This window comes from Ornithodoros turicata, chromosome 4 (assembly GCF_037126465.1).
Source record: "Ornithodoros turicata isolate Travis chromosome 4, ASM3712646v1, whole genome shotgun sequence".
In the NCBI taxonomy this organism is placed as follows: Eukaryota; Metazoa; Arthropoda; class Arachnida; order Ixodida; family Argasidae; genus Ornithodoros; species Ornithodoros turicata.
This window is the reverse complement of record NC_088204.1, coordinates 13,270,072-13,294,576: the sequence shown is the minus strand read 5'-3', so window position 1 is coordinate 13,294,576 and position 24,505 is coordinate 13,270,072. Positions and strand designations below refer to the sequence as shown.

At 44.6% G+C, this 24,505-nt stretch overlaps 2 protein-coding genes and 1 long non-coding RNA gene across 7 annotated transcripts in view; 1 reads left to right on the top strand and 2 right to left on the bottom strand.

Annotated features, from left to right (window-relative positions):
- Positions 1–587: 587 nt before the first annotated feature.
- On the bottom strand, positions 588–5,513 carry LOC135391088 (non-structural maintenance of chromosomes element 3 homolog). The gene is made up of 9 exons (XM_064621185.1): positions 5,309–5,513; positions 5,054–5,137; positions 4,704–4,767; positions 3,705–3,784; positions 3,373–3,470; positions 3,204–3,286; positions 3,085–3,127; positions 1,917–2,094; positions 588–910 (listed from the first exon to the last, which is right to left on the bottom strand). Exons 1-9 carry the CDS (start codon positions 5,363–5,365, stop codon positions 818–820), a joined length of 780 nt encoding a protein of 259 aa, XP_064477255.1. The 5' UTR covers positions 5,366–5,513; the 3' UTR covers positions 588–817.
- Positions 5,514–7,704: 2,191 nt separating this feature from the next.
- LOC135391090 (uncharacterized) lies at positions 7,705–18,351 on the top strand. The gene is made up of 3 exons (XR_010421859.1): positions 7,705–7,903; positions 17,205–17,240; positions 17,333–18,351. It is a non-coding gene; the product is annotated as an uncharacterized LOC135391090 (long non-coding RNA).
- The window catches only part of LOC135391087 (E3 ubiquitin-protein ligase rfwd3.L-like), a 37,287-nt gene continuing 30,885 nt past the window's right edge, over positions 18,104–24,505 (bottom strand). For 4 of the 5 annotated variants that reach the window (XM_064621184.1, XM_064621180.1, XM_064621182.1 and 1 more), the window contains 7 exons: positions 24,317–24,474; positions 24,056–24,262; positions 21,906–22,003; positions 21,614–21,705; positions 20,645–20,818; positions 19,667–19,853; positions 18,104–18,875 (listed from right to left, as the gene is read on the bottom strand). In XM_064621184.1, coding sequence (XP_064477254.1) covers positions 19,695–19,853; positions 20,645–20,818; positions 21,614–21,705; positions 21,906–22,003; positions 24,056–24,262; positions 24,317–24,474 — 888 coding nt within the window. In that variant the 3' untranslated portion in view covers positions 18,104–18,875; positions 19,667–19,694. Of the gene's footprint in view, positions 18,891–19,666; positions 19,854–20,644; positions 20,819–21,613; positions 21,706–21,905; positions 22,004–24,055; positions 24,263–24,316; positions 24,475–24,505 lie in introns of all 5 variants that reach the window. The other variant, XM_064621181.1, reaches the window with a different exon arrangement.

Here is a 24,505-nt window from a genome sequence, read left to right as displayed (position 1 = left end):
TGGAGCCTGATAATTGGGGGAATGTCCAGCGAGTTGCCACAGGCGTGAAATTGAATGTTTCTCGTCAAGCTGTCTATCTAGAGACACCGCAGAAAATATTTTCGCTGTGCGATGTACAAAAACAGTCTGAGAAAGCAGCCTCGGACAGTTAACCAGATTATCTCGTGCGACACCGAGTGCTCTTCTTTCCCCCTCTCTACTTAGCTCACACGTTTGTACCTGCTTCCCCGATGTTGTGAGACTTGCGACGTAATGCGTCACAGATCACATGATCACACTGCCGTGGGGACTGCCTACGTCACGAAGTGCACTACGTTCCTCGTTCTCTTACATGCACTTTCAAAGAGTGAAGAATCTTTTTTAGAGGTGCGCAGAACAAAGGCCTCTCTCACGTGCAAAGGTCGCCTGCACTCGTCACTGCTTCGCAAGAGCTCATCTTGTTGGTCGCGGAACATGCTGCAGCCAAAGAGCAACAAAAAAAAGTTATGGGAGAACCACCTCACTGCTCCTTTAAAATATGAGGATCCACCAAAAAGCTTCATAATGGTATAGAGTATGCTTTGAGAAATTGAACAGTTACACATAAAGATGCATAAATAGTAATTTAATGTCACACTAAACTTGAACACAAAGTATGAAGAACTTTTTAATGTGGGGTAAAATAAAATTTGCTGCGATGAAATTCACTGGTGAGCCAGCCTGACCGTGGTCTTACCTAGTGACACAGGGTGAATGGTATAAAAGTTTCCGCATTGAGTTCACTCGTGAAGGGTACAGGGACAAAAAGCAGAACTGTACAAAACATGTTGCACCGGGCTCACTTTTTTGACTGACTTTTTGATTGAGCTTCTTCATTTATTTCGTTGAACACAGACAGCCACTGTTCAGGTTGCATCCCATCACCGTGAACCTTAAAGGAAAAGCGAAGTTGGCTAAATGAACATTCTGGTATGTTAAAGGGGCACTGAAGCGCAAAAATTTCTCCTCACAGAATAAAAGACGGTGTTACTTTTACAGCAATACAAAAGAAATTGGATTCATTAGTTGCGTAGTTGTTCATCAGGAATTTTCGCGCTTGTGGTGGCGCCACATCTCTACCGAAGATGCGTGAGAGCGCAATGATAGTACCGCGGGTGGCAGATGTTCTCCGATTGAATTTCCGTTTGCATGTGTCATTAAACAGTCTTTTACCCACTCTACGGTTATCTCTGCGCTTTGGTGCCCCTTTAATGTGAGCAATACATAATTGCATGACAGCTAGCATGCCAATCTAAACTTGGCTACAAAGCCATCAGGTGAAATACCAAAGTGCTGCAATGGTGCCGAATTTTCAGCTTTTGCTGCATTTCGTAGCTGGGTCACGGTTACAATATGCAGATGGTTCTGCAGTGCATAGTCAACCTGACTCTGTTTTGATAGCCAACGTAGAAAACTGAAAAATATGTTTTACTTGTGTGTGTGTGTGGGGGGGGGGGGGGGGGGGGGGGGGGGTTACCGTACCTTTGGTAGTGCATTTGGGAATATGGGAGAGGGGAAAGATAGTAAATGCCCTCCCCCACGTAAAGTTCCTGCAGAACCCCCCTCGAAATATTTTTTTCTGGCTACTCTACCGCGGCACAATATCGTAAATCAGAACCTGCACCCGCAAGGAAGTGTGGGCTGCTCGTGGGTAACTGCAGGTCATGCAGCAGGACACGACTAACTTTGTACAGCACAATACGGTACAGACGCTCTTAAGCTGTGCAAGAAAACAAAGAGCAACTCTTAGGACATGTCCAAATTTGTGCAGATGTAGCATCACACAAAATGTCTCATCATGGTCTGCCAAGAAAACAAAAACGTGCCACAGTTCCTTCGAGGTAAAACCTGAAAAGAAAAAAACTGAAAAAATAAAAATAAAAAATAACTGTGCCCACCTCGCACACAAAGTCCAGAAGATCCTTCTTGGGGACCTCGCTTCGCGCTCGTGGGCCCCACTTGAACTGGTATGTGGTGGGTTCAGAGCCATCAACCTTGCTGTAGTCCAAGTACAGCTGCTTCACCAGGTCCGTAGTAACCCACTTCTTCACATTCCCAAAGACTGCATCTGGAGAGCTGAATTTGGCATGCCATATTCTTCAGACATTTAGAAAGGTAACTACTGCCAATATTGCTGCAATGCCACCTTAAGTCATTTTTTATATTCCGTTTTTCCTTCACATATTTTATATTCTGCGTACATATTCATACAAAAAGCACGACTGCAGCACGCAATCCTAGTGCGAGGGAGCTTGCAATCTCGCGGGGCAGAAATAGCCTCTTCCCTCGGTAGCCAGTGCAACGGTGAGGCACGTGTCTTTTCTTTTTACGATTGTATTCATCGCTGCCCATTCCGCATCTGAAGCAGAGTAGTTGACCGGTTGCCTTGTGCTCGCCCTGTAGCAGACGGTTCTCGGAAGCCAATAAAAGTGCTCGAATGAGCTGATTTCGTCGCTGCTGTGCGTACTCTTGTAAGCTAATTTTCTGCGCACTTCCTAATGGAAATATTTTACGTTGCGGTCGCTGAAGGTAGTATGTTCATGTTACATGGTAAAAAATATATATCCGAGGTGGCCTCTCTGCTCCTTTAAAGGAGATGTGCAAGCCCCTTCCTTATGACAATTCCGTCAAGTGACAAGAACGTCGAGTCTATCTAGTCTGAAGCATGTGGTGGAAGTGCGTGATTAGCATGTCACTGAGATTACATGGACTTCTTTCGAGTATCTAAATAGGAACAAGGTTTATACGTCACTCTGAGACAGCATTTCTAGCTTCAATTAGTTGGCTTGTGAAACTATATCAACTGCCCACATCAGTTGGAACACCGTAGCACATGTAGTCATTTCAAACCAGGACACTGTGTCTACAGTAGACGAATTTTCAATAGCAAACAAGAGCCGATCTTGTGACGAGGTCACAACGGCTGACGCTGCCCACATATCTCGGATTTGCTGGTTTCTTTTTTTGTTTTTTGTGATGAGACATTATTTAGGGCACGCAATTATCATTTCATGCAATGGTTCTTATGTGGTTAATAAAAGTAGTAGAAGCAACAGTTCTACTTACTTCAGCATTATACCCAGCGAAGCAAGGAGATTCCAAAGTTTTCCTGTTGAGAAAAGAATAAGATTTAATAAGTGAAAATAAGAGAGTTCCACCAAGTTTTCAGCCGTTCGTCAGCTTACCTTCCTCAACGCAGCCTCCCATCATCATGATAAGGGAAAGAACGAGCGTAACAAAGCCTTGTTTTGCATAGTCTTCGTCACTCCTAGAAACAGAAACAATGAATTATTTGGAGCGAGTACACATAAAGGCAATCCATCCCTTTGAATATGTCAGAGATTGTATACTTACTTTTTTATAAACTGACTGACATCTGGGACATCCATTTTGCTGACCAACATGTAGCTGCCCTGTTTCTCTTTCACGTCGATGAGCTCGTAGCCAAACACCTGAGAGTTTATTTTGGTGAGACTTTCTTTCTCGTGTTTGGATAGGGTGTGGAATTTTAAAGACGTGCATTATCCACATAAATTTTACAGTGGACTTGGGCTCACTCGGAGCAGCCTTCTACGTATTGAATGTTACAATCAGATCACTAGTACATAGCTGGCAGTGCATTGAAATAAATTTTTCAAAGGTGCATGGCTTCGGGAACCAATTTTTTTATTGGTTCACTAACTTACGTGAACAAGCTTTCTCCGTGCCTCCTTTAAGACCTCGGCGAATGAACATGAACTGTCCTTCAAAACATTCTTCACAATATCTGTTGAAAGCGAAAGATTAAGCAAAAAAAGTTCCTCATGTGTCAGCAAAGCCGTTCTCACTCCATTCTCATGCGGCTAATACCGTAATTTCACGCGTGTAAGCCGCAGCGCAGATAAGCCGCAGGACCAGTTTTTAGGAAGTTTTGAAAGTTTTTGGGCAGATAAGCCGCGGGCAATACGACGCGACTGATTTGTGCGACAAAGGAGACCACAGAGAAGGCCATAAACCCTGTGGTCCATACTCGGAGGTCGGCATGGTGTACAACAACGGAGGTTAGTTCTACCAAGATCGGATTGTGCCCTTGTGTGTTTTTAATGGATCGACGGGTCACTGGCCTTCCAGAAGACATGAATCACTGTCACCACTTTCGTTAAAGCTGCTTGGGGAAGGCACCAGGAAGGTCAGTCTAGTCGAATGTTGACGCTCCCCTGTTACGCATTGTTCGTGCATTGGGAGGGCGGTGCTGTTCCAGAGACACTGTCGGCCCTTTCGTTAAAACCGGCGTATGGGGAAAATACCAGGGAAAAATAGTCATCAGATAAGCCACACCGGTGGATAAGCCGCAGAGCGCCCGTGAGAAAAAAAATTGCGCACAAGCCGCGGCTAATACGCGTGAAATTACGGTAGATTACAAACACGATTTCACAGATAAGCGCACATTTGGAATGTGTCTTTGTCATGGGGGAGAAGCACTACATGTGCGCATGAAACAAATGCTCTTGCTATTTAACACAAGAATCCTCGTGTCTTAAAAACCAAACCTCCACTATAACTTTTACATCACCATCCCCAATGGCAATCACACTACAGTTATTTTGGGGCCCTGAGCAGTGATTTCATTTTCTTTTTGTTTGCTAGGTGAGGACAATAAAGAAGACTGAGGACCACACACAAAATATCAGCAAAGAGGGTCTCACCTGCCCTTGTGATTGTTCTTTTGTGCTGATCAGCAACCAGTATAAAGTATACTGCGTTGTTAACCTGCGTATCGAATATACAAGTTCTTAGATGACACTGCATAGTGCGCATTTAGCTGAGACTAGCCAGGGCAATATGCAAATATTAGTCAATTCACAGCATAATGAGCCACACCAATTTGCAAGATTGGTTGTGTCAACCGTGGTCAGACAGAGTTGCGCCTTGCCTACTTGCTCCAAGAAGTGCACCAATTACTACAATAATTCTGTTAGAAAGTCGTGTCTTCCCCTATATTTAAATGCTTAGTGCCTGAAATAGCGAATGCTCGTGCTGAACCTGTGAGACTCACCAAATTTGTAAGTTCATCTGGGGTGACACGAGCGCTCGACGGGGTTGAAGCCGGAGACAGCGCTAGGGAACCATTTTGAGAATGCTGAAAAAAAGTTGGAAAGGGAAAAAAAAAAACATATCGGACATTATTATCATCACATAACATCGACATGCTTGTCATTCAGGCTACGTTCCGAACTGTCAGTGTTTTACGCGAAGTACTGCACACAGCGGAGTCGGAATGAACGAGTTTTCAGAGCGCAGCAGCACTTACAAGACTTCGATTCCCTTTTGATACTCGTTGTGACGCAGTCCTCTTCTTCGAACTCATTATTTAGTGAACCTTAACTTTCAAACAATTGAGAACAAAGTTAAACACCAGCTAAAACGCATAAAAGACAACGCAAACAAGGAGGGAAATGTTGAAAACACAGCGCTTTCGAAACGAGTGGAAAAATCGTATTGATGCTGATGACGCCGAGGCTGACTATGATGCCAGACCTGATTCATGTTGTTCCAGCTGTTGTATTGAAAAGTCAACACAACGCGTGTCTTATGATTTATCTATGATTCATGTATACCTTCTGCCGCTCTCTAAAGTTCGTTCAGCAAACGTGTTGAAATATGCCTTTTGTGTTCGATCGGACGGCCACGATGAAAACCGAAACCGAAATTTAGTCAATGGGTTATTCACTTCCCTACTACATATGATAAGAACACGAAGAACCCTCTTTGCATTCCAAACGAAGAAATGCAGACGCGACCTGAAAGTTGCTACGGCAACAATCTCTTCCAGCAGCACAATAACTTTTAAACATTTATTCCACACACACACACACACACACACACAAAAGCTTTCGTTTTTATTCCCCTGAGGAACGACATTCGAGTGTGAAATTACAATCATTCCGAAGCTGTGCGAGTGACAGGAATACCCCTACTTTTATTACAATTCTTAAATATTATTTTCCTACCATACCTCTGCAGGAATGTGACTTGTATCCAATTTCTGCACCTGCGGCTTCTTCGCGCACATCTATGGGATGCACCCGCCCTCTTAAAATAGTGGATTGCGCCAAACCGTGGACGCTTGCACACTTTTATTTCTCGCCGCTTCTATTTATTACCTCCACTTTTTCGTCCGAAATATGCGAGGTGATCATAGTTTCGGTGGCTGGCACCAACTGTTCGCTCAGAAGCTGGTAGATGGAACTTTTTGTCAAATCTTTTTTCGATAACTAAAAGGCCTCGGTGACTCAGTTCGTAGCAGTTGCTTTGACATGCCGTCTTCGTACATCAAAAGGTTCGTGTGTCTTCGGTGTGCCGTGTGTTGACATTTCAGCCCCCCCCCCCCCCCCCCCCCCGATGTGGGCAAAATTAATCCACAGATCAAGCACTGTGGCGTCGCTCATTATCATTGTTGTCTCGCGACGTAAAGCCAGGAATTATTAATTGAAACTATTTCACGTGAGCGGGAATATATATGTTTACTCGAAAGAAATGTTTATAGGGGAGGTTAGTAAAACGCAATGTCGAATTGCTATTTCATTTTAAAAAAAGTAATAATAATAAGGAAAAAAAACTGAGGAGGGCTCTCACCATTGGAGAAGTCTGCAAGGTTACTGTTAGTCCTTTGGGACTCATCGTATAAGGAGAAAAAATAAATAAATAGGCTGTCGGAAAGACGTACATTCTCCGTGAAGATAATAAAAACAAAACGAAGATGAAAGTAAGGGAAAAGGTCATTAGCGCTTCGGCACTAATTCAGGGTCTCTTCATATAAGATCATTGTCTCTCAAGAGGCGGAACACCGCTTTTTTGACGGTCCACTATCCGTATATTCCTAGAGCGACATCCTAACGAAAAATTCTAGTGGAAGAAAAAGCAAAAAAACTGCTCACTGAGCCGAAGTTCCGCCCCGTGTTACGTTGAGCACAAGGTGCCGGAATATCGAGAGTGGCGCGTATTGCCCACCTAGCAGACGACACTTAGCAGATGACACCACCAGCGTCTTTTCCTGTCGTCTGCTGCGGAATATCTTGTGGCTATTTCGCAGGATATCCCCTACGCTTAGCAGTGCACGCGAAGACACGACGTTGAGCCCTGACGTTTATCGCATCTTCCGCTGGAGTATTCTCCGGAATGTCGTTCGGGCGAATACACGGTACGTAAACAACGTATGGTGAAAATTGTGACGTCAATACACGGTATCGTGAACGGGAGTTACTACCATACTTACCATACTTAATAACCACAGTCGGTGCTATATAGGGCCGAGCAATGTCGCCAAAGGAAAAAAAAAAAAACAAAAACAAAAAAAAAACATCTCTTCCGGCCCTATTGTTACACTTCTCACTTGAATAAAAAAAGCGTTTATTTACAAAAACACGGTCTTTTACACTGTGAGAGGTGTAAACAACTACTGTGCACACTTGCCACAGCCTGACTGGCCAAGTGCCACCCGTGAAAACGAACAACAAAAACGTCAACGTTTTTTTTCCCTTCTTTTTTACCTTTAGATTGTGTTTTGTTTTCCGACCTGCACTTGCGCTCAACGACAAAGGAGCGTGAAATAGGGGAAGAGAAATTATTGGCACGGAGGAAATAGATGGGAAAGGGGACCCTGAGATACGAAAGAGGGAGAGGGCGTGTTTTCCAAAAAGTTTAGAGGCAGCTGCGCCCCCGAGAATCATTTGAAACGGCATTTCCACACGGGACAGCTCTCGGCATACTACGTTGATAACGTCTTACACATAAGGTAACGTCGTACACATAAGGAATCAGTATGGACAAGCAAGCCACGAGCCTGATCGTAAACTACGGGATTTTAATTGTGTTGCTGCTGATTCTCTGGGTGCTCTATACCGGAGTAAGTTCTTATCATTTGTTTGACCATTTATTCGTTGTTTTGGACAGATAAAAAAAAAGGCATAGCAATGTTTAGTGCCATGGGATAGTGGTTGATTAGTGTACAGCCACCTCTTTCGTAAAGGTTAAGTGTTTTATGTGTCATTTTTTGTTCCGTTCTTTTCTTTTCTTTCTTTTTTTTTTTTTTTTTTTGTGGAACAGATAGTATCAATCTTACAATAATGTCATCTACTCTTCGACTTATTGACATATTGGCCAATGGCATTTCGTGCGCCGTTAACTATGTGTGACATCTTTCAATAACATCTATCACTAAACGTGACGTCGTGGTGGGTGGCCGTTTGGCAGAACATCAAAAGTAAGAACACTGCAGGTTCGCTTAGGCATCTTTACTTGAATTAGAAACTCGGTAAATTTTAGAAAATTGAAGACTAAAGGCATAAGTCGGATCCCGCTGATGGATGCTTAGGGGGTGCAAAGGAACTTTCTTCTAGATGATTTTTGTTCGCTTGTTTGTTTTTGTAAACTCTGCAACCTCCCCAGTTACTGAGCGAGAGAAATTCTAAGAAAAACGTTGTACAATGTCCGATATCACTTGACTTGAGAGAACTCCTATAGCTGGCTAACCTTTTCAGTGACTTTCATCTTTCAGCACTTGACTGCCCTATGAACCTTTTTTTTTTCTTCTCTCTATTCCTCAGGCCCGTTAAAGGTTTCGGAGCTCCATTGGGGCTGTTAATGCGTTCCAAGTTCAAAATTCCAGCTGCATTTAGCTTTCTCCGGTGCACATCGCAGCTTATTGGAGTCCTTGCGCACGTCCTCCAGCCTGGGGCGGGTGGGGTATCTTTTTTTCTCGAAGCGCGTAGCGGGGGTGGGAGAGGAGGATACGGCTAAAAAGGTATGTATGAAACCTTGGGGCTTCGGGGGAGGGGGCGATCGCCAATCCTGGATCTGCCAATCACTTCCTCCAAGACGGGAGGTAATAATAATGATTCGCTCAAGACGGCGTAACTTGTCCCCTTCTATACCAAGTTGCCACCGTCCTCGGCCGGGTTTGAACCCTTTACCGACTGAGCCACCGAAGACGGCAGGCAAGAGGGAAGGTTGAAAGAGGGGAGGGGAAAGATGATAGTGGTACAGGAGAAGGAAGAGTAGTGCAGTCCCCCCTGATCTGGTACACACCACCGACCTCTATATACTACGTGGGCGCAGCATTGCCAACGCCACCAAGAAACAGAAGACCTGCTTATTACCGTTACTACGTCCTCTCACTCGTTCGCCACGCAGACAAAAAAGACGGGCTGTCGTCCGCTTCAGCCAATCGCCGCAGACGATTTCAAACACAGACTTCCTTTGGCTACTAGTGGCTACTCATGCGGCTGATGGCGACTCGTCTTCATAGCTACGGCCGCCGAAAGAATGGTCATGATTGGCAGACTCTTAATGATTACGTCACCATATCTAGGTTGTGTTTGCGTTGGTCGGTTTGCGCGACGTCTACCCTTTCGGCGGAAAGCTTCCGGTGGAGTAGTTGTCGCCTGCCTCCTCGGTACGACGCATGTGTGCGGAGGCAATGATGACGACGCGACACTACAACGGCAGAGAATCGGAGAATCGAAGCAGACGCCCTTTACAGCAGATGGCACGAAGGTAACATAAAACTGAGAAATACAACCCGATTCATCATCGACAGTGCTGCTGCTGGAAAATGCAATTACAAGGTCCTGCCCTGTTAGTCCAGCCGTCGCGAAAGTAGAGCAGAAGACATGTACACGAGGATGTGACGTCACTCTCTGTTGCAGATCAATTGGAAGAAACCGTAACTAGAAAGCGGCTTCACTTCTCTCCCTTGAGGAGAGCGATGTACCAACACCACCTAGATAGAGAAAGCCTCATTAATCATCGCCATGACGTAACAATTAAGAGTCAGCCAATGAGGATCGTGTTTTCAACGGCCGTACCCAATCACGAACGTGCTTTCAGCGGTCGTGGCCATGCAGACGAACCACCGTCGTCTGCGAGTTGTGATTGAACGTCCCCGCGTGCTAAATGGGAAAACCTCGAAATAAAGCGCAAAACGGGCCCAATCTTTCTCAAACCTGATTTTCTGGAAAGCGTCTTGCACTTTTGTGTCTAAATATTTAGGTCTACAGGTTTCAGGTGAGCTGCAATCATTTGCGGGTTCTTGAATTCGCAGAACGATGAATCGCAGCAGCAGACGAATTCTGACTCTTAATCGAAGGATGGAGAGGAGGCAATGAGCAGGCCTTCTTTATCTAGGTGGCGTTCGCTGTAATAGCACAACCTAGATACAAAGCCTCATTGCTTGAGCGACGTGACGTAACAATTAAGAGTCAGCCAATCACAACAGTGCTTTCTGCGGCCGTAGATACGGAAACGATCCACCATCAGCCGCATGGGCTGCCACTAGTAGCCACAGAAAGCCTGTGTTTTTAAATCGTCTGCGGCGATTGGCTGTCATCATGGCCGGCCGCTGCGATTGGCCGACGATATGAATATGTCTACGTGTGAATGAGTGAGAGGAGGCATTGAGCAGGCCTTCTGTGACTAGGTGGCTTTGTACCAGTTCACGTAGTACAGAGGTCGGTGGTCCACACCAGTGCCCTGGTACGTTCCAGAGATTCATCTATGAAAGAACGTGGCTGACCGTAGAGTGCTAGATTCCTTGCGCACTTTCTCCAGCGCACTTCAGTCCGTGCACTTCGGCGTCGCCTTGACTGTGGCATGTTGACAATTTCCACCGTTCCTTTGCGGCATTGTGCTGGCCAGGATGACAAGATTTGATCGTTTCACGCACAGCCGTATTATACTGTTTGTTCATCGTCTTGATGTCTTCACCGAAACTGGCATCCAAATAATCTAAGAAGGAAGGCACGTAAGAACATATTTAAAGATTATGGTACGGTGTGGCAGAGCACTGTTCACAGGCCTGAACAAGACCTCGAAGCAACTGGTGTCACACGCTGAGCACAACACAACGCAAGCTGTTATAGCTTCCACTTCTACGACATCTGTTGTCTTGTTCAGAAACTCTCGACGATACCGAGTTAAGTCTTCCGACCAAAGGGAAAGAGAAAGTGAGAGGGCCAAGAATGTGTAAAGCCGTTTTGAAGCTTGTCCTGGACTGGTGACAAAAAACCGGCTCATAAACGTCATAAACTCGTCAGCCAGCCTCATTTTTTTGTGGCTTAAATAAAACAGACAAAATCGAAAGTAAACAAATCAAAAGTGAATGACGCCTGCAAGCCCTCCTGAGGGCGGATGCTATATTTTGCTCGCAACACTCTCACAGTTATATGGATCCTCAACTGACACGAACCACATGGTGTCTGTCATTTCTACTTCCCCCTCCCTACTCAATCCACGATTGGTCGGTGGTGGTCCGTAAAGCTTCCGTTCGACCAATCACAACGCGATCGACGGGAACGACAGGCTATTGAGTTTGTATCTTTTGTATTACCGCTCAGTCGGTAATAGGCAGCCCGCACGGAGTACGTAACCATGGACAGCCGGGAAGGCCAAAGCTTATTAGTCAATTATTTAATATTGATCGTGCTCTTACTTATCCTATGGGTCCTCTACGTAGGGGTAAGTGCTCGTTTAATCTACAGTTATGTAAGGCGGCTTTAAGCTGTGCCGAAGGGACGGCGAGTACAGCCTTCACTTGTAACAAGAATGCGTAGATGACGGTGGAATTGCGATTGTTGTTGTGAAAGCGACCAAAAGAATGTAGTATAGGACCACGACCTACTAGATTATAACGACCGTGTCATAGGCACCCCTTCCCAGCGCCGGATTTGGAAGCTAGCGGTGGCGCTACTAATCGGCTAGGTTGTTGGTTCCTCAATTTCTGCAATACTTTGTACTTCAGCTTTCCTTAGTGTTTTTTGTACACGCGGTGCATGACCCACGGGAGATACTTCTTTCTAAAGTTGATTAACATCATCATTCTGTGCGTTTACATAAGAGCTGTTGCTGTCGTCTGCTACGGTAGTCGTACGTCCGCTTCTGCGCGTTCAAAATTCAAATTTCGATTGTCCAATCATGATGTATACCTCGCGGGTCGATGAGTAGCGCCCCTAGCGGATCGTGCGGACGGGCTCCTCATAGAGGTGGCCGACTATGACATGGTCCCTATAATCTAGTAGGTCGTGAGTAGGGCCCGTGTGAGCGATTTTATAGCGTGAAATATGCGAGCAACGTACGCGACAAAAACATGACATTTACTCTACAGAGTAAACGGTACTCACATTTCGTATTATAATACGAATATATAATACTTGCAAGAAGTCAGTATTATAATACTAATAAGTGAAATTTTGATTCTGATAATTCATAATACTAATACTTTTCTGCATTACGCTAATGTATGTATGAGTAATACTGCTAATACATTGACACTAAACCCGCGCGTTATGCAGAAAGAAAAAGCAGACACACGGACGATTTGTGTACTACCTGAGATAGTTATCCTCTAGTCACGTTGTATTTTAGGTGGATAGTAGGTGTCTTGTTTGTGAAAAAACAGATGCACGATGGCACTTGCTAGGTAGGACTTAAGAACTCTCGCTAAGTATTACGTGTTCTAGAGTATCTATATTATATGTAGCACTTCAATTATGTGTATTATTATAATACACATACAGATACGTTCAGGGAATGAGTATCGTAATACATAATACAAAACTTCAAAAGTACGTACTAAAGAAATAGTATTCTAGCACGAAGCTTTCCTATCGCTGCCCACCCTGGCACCACAATAGCAGAAGCGCAATCAAAATACACGAGGCAATAAGATAGCGACTGTGGCACAGGAGAAAAGCGCCTAAGACAAACACCGCAAGAGGAGCAGAAAATCACGCGGCCAATCAAAGCATGGTAAAGGGGGAGGTCATTTTGAGAGCGTGCCAACCTTTGGTTTCACCTTTTCCTATTGTTTTATGTTTTTTCTTTCAAGCCCAGCTGCAATGAAGACGCATTTCTCTTTCGTAAACACTGAACGTAGAGGGAGGAGAAGACTCGAGAACAGAAACGGGGTCGGAGATACTGAAGCTGTTTTCAAAATAGAATCTTTCGCTCGAGAGCCTCGTGTGTGTTTGCGACGTTTGAGAGGCTGAAGCAAGGAACGACGGAGATAGAGGACGTAGTTTAAAGTTCTAGTAGTCAGAAGTAAGAGAATCGAGTTCGTGATCGGGATATCGAATTCATAATGAGTTTAGCCGGGGAACATGGTACATGTCAAAGTGCTGTCAAGTACCGTCAGTCACACTTTTTCGAAGCTTTCAAGACAAGGCTTGCCAGGATTCCAGTTTGCCTGTAAAGCGTGCTTCATCTGCTCAACACACTTGCATTGCGGGCAAGCCGTCTCTCGTTTCAACGATATTCGAGTGCACCACGAGCAAGGAGTCTCTGGAATAGGATGTAACTCTCTGATCACACACGTACTATCGCTATGCTGATACTTTATAGAACCTTGTGAAGTGTCCAACGCAGCCGCAAAGGGTATATTTCACCACAGCAATCGAACTCTCGAAAGACTAAAAAAAAAATAAAAAAATACACGATTTCCTCACATCAACAGAGGAATAGCTTGAATATTCATCGCATTCAAATTGTACCGCGTCATACCCGTTTCATAATGGTACATTACCAACGCACAGAAACGTCTACCCTAGTAAATAAAATACAGGGCTGCATTCCTCGCGGTTAAATCATGTTCAGCCATTTCCGAGCCTCCCTTCACGCTTGTTCCACAGTGTTCACTGCACCTATTTATAAACCTTCAACGGCGTCGTTTAAAAGCAGACGACACTTTTCTTCTTGGAATTCGCATATTTCAAATATGTCCGGCAAAGCTCCAGCCACCTAACTGGAACGTGTGCTTATATTTTTGTAGCACGAACCAGTCAGAAGACACTAGTAGAAGCAAGGTCGTTTGTATCGGTAAGGTAGCGGGGTGCCGGCGCCAAGCCTTTCACTCTGGTAACATATGAGACATTTTCATGTGTGTAACCCTGTCGTATTAGTATTTCTTTGGTGCTCGTTGTTTAGAACGCAGGCATACGCGTTCATCTGCTGGTTCCGCAGTCTGCTTTCTTTGTACTTTAACATTAATTATTCACGCATAAACGCTGCTCAGTGTCGTATAGCGGAGGAAAAATACATACAATGTATTTTTCTCTTACCAAACAAATACACATAATACACATCAGAACGTCTAACATTCACTTTCTACTGCGATCTGACAACACTGACAACATCCTATTTGTTCGCTGTCGTCTGCGACGGAAGCAGTGCTTCTCGTCTGCTTTAACAAGGGCTGCTGCGCTTAACATACACGTTTATGTCGTAAGAAAGGAACGGACCACGAATTCGGAACCATGAAGCCCTCGTAGATGTTAGATAAAGTGATTACAAGGTTGCCAACGCGACACATTACGAAAGTTCGACCAACCGAGTAATGTGGAAATGTGCCAGGATGCAAAGAAAGAGATTCCAGAGCGTGTCATCTTACGGTTTCATTCACATGCAAGTAGATTTGATGAGGTAACACAGGCACTGGGCCAGGTGTGTTGTCGAGAGAAGTTGTGGAGGGGAGGGGAAGGCTTAAAACAATGGTTCAATGTAGCGCACCGATCGAGCCACCATCAGGAATAGGGCCTGAAGACCTCGTCACACTGTTTTTAATGTATTCCGAAGGAAATTCGATTATGACCTGTGCATGCCTGGAAAGTGTGGCGGAACACCCAAGGGTGACACTCAGAGAGCTAAGCCGGCGGTTGCGAAGTAGAGCAACCCGACAACAGGATGCTGACGACAGAACGTGCGTGGGAGAAGTCGTCCGCAAAATGAGCGCTGCTCAAAATATGTTTCGAGCGCGAAAGAGCGAAAAAAAAAAAAAAAAGGTAAAAGAGAGACGCGGATATCTTCTTCCAACCCTCTCCCCTTCACCCCGAAACGGCACCTTTCTTTGGCGTCCTCAAACGTCATTCGTCAACAATCTGAAACTGGCGTCGACGTGCCTGGGTGTACGTTCTGCCAGCAACCAGAGGGCTCGGAGCAATAGGCCAATGCGGTGAACATGACGTCATACATGCGTGTCAGCCTTTGGTGCATGTCTGTGTGTGGACGCAGGGGCGGATCCAGACCCTCGTTTTTTTTTTTTTTGGGGGGGGGGGGGCGGTTCCTTTGTCGAAGCTCGTAGTGGGAGAGAGGAAAATCCAATGTATAAACTGACGTTTTTTGGGGGGGCGATCCCCCCCCCCCCTGGATCCGCCAATGTGTGGACGCAGAAAATGATGTTGCATGGCGAAAGTAAAGCAAATCGAAGTTGTGCGGTACTATCTGCTTGTTACTATATTTAAATCGTTCTGTAACAACAGGTAGTATGATAATTTGTTGCTGTATGTGGAATATGAGCATGTGTGTAGTGCACACGCAATAATGAATTCGTAAGAACGGCGTATTGATGTTTTTATATTTTCGCACGTGAATGTCGTGTGGTACTTGGGGTGCTTCCATGAAAAAAAGAGAGGAGGAGCCCTATTGCGCCGGGAAGTGAAGCCGAGATTGGGGGCCACTCCGGTTTCGGTTAAAAGCTAATTCGATCAAAATGCCGGCTTTCGCGAAGGAGGGAAAAAAGAGAGGGAGAACGAGTACAACTTCCAGGTCCAATGCAATGTTGAGCACCAAAATACAAAAGGACAGCGTAAGAAACACGACAAAAACTCGCTATCGCTATAACAGGAAATAGCTACTGGATCGCTATAACCGGAATTCGCTACAGCAGCGCTGTACAAAAGCGTCGCAATATCGAACAATGTACTCTCCGGCAACCGTCGCACGATGGCGCAATGACAAAACAAGGATACTGCGAAATGCGCGCCAGCACAGTGGCAGTGCCAAAAATAACAATAACAATGATAATATTGCGTCAAATTTGGTATTCTCATCGTGGTACAGATTTCGAATCTGTAATCGGACGGGTTCGTAATTAATTCGCAGCCTATTTGTGTGTCGACATGCTGCACGTGCCGCAGGGTGCGCTACAGTTGTACGGATAATTTCGACCACCTGGGGTGCTTTTGACGGTTTGGTATTTGTATTTTGCTGCACCCGTGTCATCCAATGCACGAACGCATGTAGGGGAGAACGCCTAAACGGGCACGAACGTATGTAAGGAAGGGAACGCCTGATAGTGTCTTGTACGCTGCGATTTACAGATATCGCTCAACGGCCCGTATGAGACTAGTACGGCTCGCGTCAAAGTTAACTTGAACACAGATCCGCCCTGCGAAACGGGCAGAGAGCAACCCTGGCAGCGTCTAGCAGAAAACGCCTTCTCAACGAGGGTCACCCCCAGGGGCGGATCCAGGAGTTTTCTGAGAGGGGGGTCCAGCCTTGACCATCATGGTGGATACACGATATAGTTCAATAGACATCTACCCGAGAAACGTCATCATGACGCTGGTAGACAGACTGAAACCGAAACAAATCGAAAGCGCAGGGCTGGGTTCCACGAATGGGCACTTGTTCGCTGCCTCCTACTGAAAGAAAAGTAAGACCGAAGGTCGCGTCCCTTTCGGAGACCACCATAATCCCCTCAAGACCGTGGTTTTCGAGCGCGATCTTCGCCTCTAGCTTCGAGCGTAATTCAATATTCTACCAAATAGGTGGCGCTGTCGAGCACTATGACGTAATTTGTTTACAAGCAGGGATAGGTCCATTGAACACTATGTAAAGACAGAAATTGAGGAGGGGGTCAGGACATTCTGACCCCCTCTCTAGATCCGCCCCTGGTCACGCTTCTTACTGTAAATATAGATGACCAAAACACCTTCTGCCGTTAGTTCCACTAAGCACAATCTGGGTCCGCAGGCCGGAATGACGTTCAAGTTAACTCTGATGCGCGCTGTACCGGCATGCCAGCATACACTAGCGCCTCCTGTTTATGGACCTTTTTCACATACGCGTCGTACCCTAGCGGCTCTCCAGCGAACCACGCCAAAACAAATCCACGTGGGTAGCACAAAGGACCAGAACAGGCCCGGCGCGAGACCGACGAGCTCGCGCCGTTCGTGCGGTCTCCCCACTGGCCCCCATATTGCGCCATCTAGTGAAGACGAAGACAACCCTCTCGGGCGCCTCAAGGTCATGCGCATAGGCCTTTGTGAAAATGGTCCATTGCTTCACATTCAGCTCAACATGTTGAACACTGTGCAGCATGAGTCTAAAAAATTTCACACGCGAATCCTCACGGCACACATTTTCCTGTCTTGCAGATGTAATGGCTGGGGAAAATTTCCATTCAAGATGTGGTAAGCATTGGTACATTACAAGATCCAGCTACGGGTAGAGCCGGATACTGTCAGAGTACTGATACAGGCTCGTTCTTTGTGCTTCACAACAGATCACAAATCAGAGGTGTGATGATGCCACTCCCGTCACGTCCTGTCCGTCCAAGTCCTGTCACGTTTTTTTGGACAAGCCAAAAGTAGTCACTGGGGGCGTGTGCCAGCTCGACCTCCCAGGATTGACAACGATTGCCAGCACACAGACATCTTACCCGGATGACTGTACGACAGGCCAAGTTATCCGCTGGAGTGAGCAGGTTCAAGGCACCTTCTAAACAATTAAGCGAGCTATAGCATGTTGTGATCAGCCACACCACTTTACATATTCAAATTAACATTGTATAACCATGTATTAAAAATTCAGTCACTGTAGAAGCGCATCTTTCATGCTACATTGTGTAATTTTTGTTTACCAGTGTGATTTAAAATATGCTATGGCATCTAAGCATTAGGCCAGTGAATGTGCAAATCGAGCGACTTTAGAAAGAATACTTACAAGCCCGCGCTGTGTTCACTTAATATTTCTTGTCAAAGTTTCTGTTCAGTTTTATCTGTTGTGTTACCTCAATTTATTTTGTTGTACAAACAGTTTTGAAGTTGTCTAGTCAGTTTGTACTCATGAATATGTAGTAGCATGATTGTATAGAGACAGGTCCCCTGTGTCGAATGCTTGTTTGGTTTATAACGTTGCGTACTACGGGAATAAAACTTTACGAGTGAGTCATTTATTAAACCCGATGTGAAGTGAAACCTCCTTCTGGAACAGAAAAAGCTAAGCGAAACATTGAGAAAATTCGGAGGTGAGCAAGAGAGACGGATGCAGATGATAAAATGCAGTTGACAACTGTGTCATTTTCTTTTTCACCTTCAAATAAATACAGTGTCAGGTACACACCACTGCAAGTGTTGTGAATACCCTTGTGCACTTCAAACAAAAAAGAAGAAAAAGTGAATTTCAGAGAGATTGTGATATCTATATTACAACACTTTTTGCAAATGACTTCCTCAAACACAATGATGCTCATGAAGAATAATTATTTATGTATATAAAATAAAAAAAAGATAATAGTAAGCAGCAACTGCTTCTAGCTTCTCTTTCGTTTTATCAAAACCAGCAACGCGTTCTTTTTATGGCTACTCTTGAAAACCCTTCATTGCAAAACACATGCCTGCTGATGCTACTTATGGTACAGTAAGACTAGCACCTCGACTTTAACTTCAGAAATTATACTGCCACGCCATGAGCGCACACACTGAATGATTGCAAGTGCTTCCCTAAATTAACCGCAACATCTGAAGTTCCCGAAAATCAACATTTGCAGTACGCTTTATGCTTGATGAGAGCAAACTAACAGCAGTGCACAGTTCACTTGGCATTAAGCACAGTTTTGAAATGAATTGAAACACATTTCCCAGTACGTGTCCTCCTGTAGATGGTTGTGAGTAAGGCTGCTCTGCTGATTCGGTGAAGTTCTTTTGGCAGTCACACATTTTTGTACACACACGCACACAGAGCTAATCTGTTCCCGTCCTTCACAATTCTTCATTTATGTGCATGGTTAAAATGTCCACAGACCTTGCACTGACCTTCAACTTGGGCTGCAAGCAGGAACACTAAAAGTAGTTAAGATTCACACACAGCCTTTACCGAATGTGGCATTAGGTCATAGCAGAAAGTTCATTATTCGAGATTCCATTAGAATAAACTGAGTATTAAAAATTAAATTAATAATTGCATTAAGTTAAATTAAAAATTAAATTAATAATTACATTAAGTTAAATTAAAAATTAAATTAGACTAAAATTATATTAAATTATATTAAAAATTGAATTAAAATTTAATCATAAAAGAAAGATAAAAATAAAAATTAAGTAACCTGAAAGTTGTAAACAGGTAACAGGTATTTCTACATACAAAGGTCAAGTTCTTCACTCATTTTTTTAAACATTTTGTTTCATTTGATTTTCATTATATTTTGATTCATTTTGTTATACTACAGTTTGTAGTTTGTGTGCCACAAACTGGCTACACTGTTCCTGTTCTAATTCAATTTATAGAACATACCACATATCCCTATTAATTTGCACTCTTACACTGTGTCACCTACGTGCTCATATTCTTATGTAGCACAGCCCCTTGTGCTTACAATCCCATGCTGGCAGCACTATTACTTTCATTTTACTATACCATCAAATCACTTGCTTCATTCTCAAGTGTAAGTTACTTTCACCTGTCGATGTCTCCTCCCAATCTGCATATTCTAATGAAGAAGTCCATGCAGTCTAAGAAGTCCACGGGTAATAATGAGGTAAGGAAAAATAACTCTAATATCTAATATTCTCATATTCATAGACTCTCATATTCAACAGACATAGGTCATGTAGCTCACCTGTACATCTCTGCATAGAAAGGGAAGTTCAATGACCTTGTCTCCATCCATACACAGAGAGATTGTTTTTCGTAAGAGTTGTCAAACACCAGCCTTGAGATCCTTCAATAGGACACAGGTCGAGCACAACGTTTTCAGAGTTTAATTGATGAACTTTCTTTCCCGAAGCTGCGTCCCATATCAGAACCTGGCAGACATCAAAAGCAAAGAAAGCATCTGACACATTTTTGACATAGAACATACTTCTTATTGAGCGCTTATGTGGCTGATGCTTAATGGGGCACTGAAGCGTAAAAATTTCTCCTCCCGGAACAGCAGATGCTGTTACATTGCCAGCAATGCAAAAGGAACATGATTCATCCGTCCCAATGAAGCCGCAATTTACGTTTTTCCCCTTCCCTTCTTCTCGAGAGGCAACACAATGTGAGGCGGCCACCGGGTCTCCGCACAAATGATTTCCCACAATGATTGGGTACCCTGACTGCACCTGGGTGCCGCACCTCTTGAGAAGGAGAGAAGAGGAAAAACGTAAACTGCAATTTCCTTCTCACCTAAATCCCAAATGACACAATGGTAGAATCCTGTTCCTTTTGTATTGCTCTCAAGGTAACAGAATTTTTTTATTCTGCGAGGAGAAATTTTTTTTCTCACTTTAGTGTCCCTTCAAGAAATTTCATGTAACGTCTTTGCATCATGGTTTAGTAGTAGGGTTAAAGTGTTATAATTAATTTAGTAATTAACGTATTTAATTATTATTATTTCCTTAAATAAAATTTATGACATTGGATTCTATGCCTAAATCCCTACCACTTAATTTCCAGTTACAATGGTTCTCTTAAGAATGCAGTTTGGCCCAAAGTGTATTGTTGCTAATTTTGGACTACTCCTATCGATTTTTTTTTTTGTCACTATCGAATGCCTTACCCCCATCGCATGCGCAAGACGGATCTCAGTGATTCTATCAGCGTGTTCACTTACAGCCTTGTGATGCTCATCTCCGGCACAGACCCAAAAGTTGGAAACGTCGGCAGGGTCAACACACAGACGAGATCTGGAAAGCTGCACTTGCGATGCACCTCCGTGGAACACCTGAACTGTGTTGTAGGAACAGAAATCGCTCTCGCTGTCCGTAGGGAACGACAGGCTGCAGATCTGAGATGCGTGGGAGGAGAGAAGAGAGAGAGAAAAAGAACATGTATCATGAATTTTCCACCAGCCGGCCTAATTTGGGTTGGATTCAGGGTTGCCACCATTTGCCACAAAATATACTGGTTGAGTGAGTGGGAACCAAAAGGGAGAGGAGAATGAGCAGAGAATTGGGCGAAGGTAATGGAGAGAGAACGAAAGTGGGCGAAAGAGAAATGCATTGGGAGAAAAAGCACTCATCCAGCAGTGTGCACAAAGGCATACTGTTTGTTCTGTTCGCGTTACAACATGAACAGAACACAAGAATTGGAAACAGGGAAAGTACTACTACTACTACCACCAACACTACAATGGAGTTGGACTTGTGCAAATTCCTTCGAGAGGCTCAGAGAAATTTTCCTAAATTTTTCAAAGAAATGCCCTCTGTGACAAATACCGACAAAATGCTGATGGTACAGCGAAACCTCCCATTACGAACACCTCTCCTAGTCGGACACTCCCCTACTGCGGACAGCTGGGTTTCCCCTGGCAAGTTTTAATGTTCTTACTTCAATACTTTTTGTGTACGGGCACCTCCCTTCAGCGGGCAAGAATCCTGGTCCCGTGGCTGTCCATACTATAGAGGTTTCACTGTTTGCACTTCAAGCAGCAGTATGCATGAGGAACACACATCAGAGACGGTTAAATACCGTCTGGGTGGCAACCATAGTCGGATCCCCTCGTTAAAATGTACGCTGATGCATGAAGTACGTGACATTTGTTAACGTTCCAGAAACAAGGGTAATATTCTTTTGTGCTTACTGAGTGCGTGACACAAGGCATCTTAGGCGATGGCCTGCAGCTCATAAGTAGATGCCGTGTTGTGGGCTCGAAACTCACGGAGGTACAGTTGCCTGTGGAACAAGGAGGTTGCAGGTCAGTGTCGGCAAGGGATGTAAAGACAGGTTGTACAAGGATTCATATATTTACATCATTCCACACGACCAATGCATGTTTAGGAAGTGGCCACACCCGGCACATTAATGCATCATGTTTACGTGAAAGTTGTTGAGGGTATTTACCCATCTTCAAATATTAGTATCTATTTACCCACCTTCCATCTGAAGAGGATGCGTCCGAAATTCGTCTCCGAGCTTCTTCTCGAAGAAAGTGCATAGCTGGAACTGCGAGATGAGGAGGCCGGACGGAGACCTACAAAAATATGTTATGGAGTACTAGTTTGCTCGAATCAGCTTTTAACTAGAGCCTAGTGTTTTCAGGTAAAACCAGTTCGTTACCACACCCCACCGATTGTAGTGACTTCAGGCAATCACTTTGCACTCAGCTCGCCATCTCGTATTTGTCTCAGGTGCATGAAGCATTAAGAAAGGAAAAATCCCTCCTGAACATCTGCTCCTTCACATGACATTGCTTGATTTTATCCCGTGATATAGCCTACGCCTAGAGCCTGACATTTTAACCTCATTCTTCCCCAAATTTGCACCCTCTTTAGGGTGAAACCCAATTTTTCTTGTCAAAATTGTCCTCACTGGGATGTCTGTATGAATGCACTAACTTAGTTGTCTGGCAGCAACTGCAGTTACATCACCGTTTGTATCAAACCACTACAGTTAGTTTGAGTAACTGAGCCCGACTTCTCCCCAAATTTAGCACACTGAAAGTTTTTCACCCGAATTCGCATGAATTTAGTGCACATGTTTATTTACCCGATTTTTACCCCCCCCCCCCCCCAATTTTCAAAAAAATATTTCCCGGAAACTTCAGGTTCTACCTATACCTTGAAACTCAATTTTACTCCCCATATGAAATAAACAAAACCCGAGAAAAACGAGGGTCTACTTATAAAATGAAATGAAGTAAACAAACAAGAAATGCACACTATAGTCGTGTTCAATTTTGTAGGAAAAGAGACCTAGTCCGTCTACTGCATACAGCGTTGGAGATAAGGAGTTGCAATAGCGCGCCAGGAGAAATACTGCAGCGCCATCAGTAGGGGAGCACGCTTTCTGCTGCAGAGTAGTGTCATGTGGCCAGTCTTGACAGCCAATATGGAAGCAGAGCGATTATGTTGGATTACATTATCTAGCACAGGGAGGGAGCATGACCTCCCTGTGTCCAGCCATCCTATCTGCGGCGCAGTAATATTTTGAGAGCTGATGGACTAGGCTTCTATTTCCTTCTTAACTAGAGCACGTTCTCAGTTGGATAGTGTAATTTACACCTGTAAGCTTGAAGCATCTGAAAGTTAGAGTTTGAAGAAGATGGGGCTGGGGAGGAGGATACAGAGGTCTGTGCGGGTATGTATATCCCGACCAGCACCATACCCACAAACAAGGTCTCTCATTCCACACCTGCGGGTTGTGCGGGTATCATCGCGGACCCGCACTGCACATGGGAGCGCAGCCCAGCAGCACAAGTTAGAATGCCGCAGCAAACCATAAAAAAAAGCATGAATGTCAGTGAACGTGAAATTGCACTTTTGCTATATCAAACAGCACACGTAACTATTGAGAAAAACGGTCATCAAATTATTATAATACGCTCCAGAAGTCCAGAAGTTGAGAAAGAGTAAGCTGTTCACTTAAGTTGGCTTCAGGGCTGTCCTCTTCTCTTGAAGAATATGCCCAGTCATAGAAAACGACCTTCACTTTGTGCGCTCGATGGAGGGACACTGTGTACAAACATAGCAGCCCTTGCTAACGAAGGAAACACCTTCTCGTGGGCTACCATGGCACCACACTACCATGGGTGCAGCTGGTGCGGGTACCTGCACAACCCCACGACCCGCATCAAATAGCATTTTCTACCTGCAAGCCCGAAAATTGTGCGGGTATACACGGGTATACCCACCCCTGCACAGACCTTAGGTATATATTTATTGTGATGTGAGAGGAAATGCTAGCCAGACTATCGTGGGCTTGCTAGTCCTTCAAAAGAAGAGAAAAATGATGCTGAACAAATGTACATGAAGAAACTACAGGTTTTCCCGGCGATTTTAATCCAAGTGCCAGCTAAATTAATCCATGCCCCATAAAGTTTGCATGGCACATGGATTAATTTAGCTGGCACTTGGATTAAAATCGCCGGGAAAACCTGTAGGAGTGCCGTTGGTCACTGGTCACAACTTGAACAACACAACAGTGCCTTCAAAGCATCACCAGACAACTTCAGCAGCAGTGTGCGTCGAAGCCCACAGTAAGAGTAAAGCAGTGAGGTGTTTGTACCATTCTCTCTAGAACTTGCCTTTCATGTGGAAGTGAGGGCCCATGTGGTATGTGCTGCATGGCTACCACTGGCTGTGTACGCCCTGTTCTGGGAAGAACGCAGATTGCGCCACCTGTCTGCCGGAGGTCAAAGAGTGCCACAGTTCCATTCTTCAGACCAACATAGAAGCGATTTGGATTGTCTTGATCCCAGGTGCAGCTCCAAGCCTCGACAGTTTGTGTGTATCTACAAGGTCACACATGTCAGCAAAAGGCTGCACAATCGTGAACACATACTCACGTTTGAACAACCGTGTTTGTGAGGACACTAGTTAGCTTGACGGATTTGTCTAACGACGCACTCAACACCAGTGCATCGTGGTTGTGAAATGCTATGTCCCTGATTTCTCCATGGTGAATCAGTATGAATTCCGAGGTTTTGAAGTCCATGGTGGATATCTGACGAAAAAGCAGAATAGAAAAATCATAA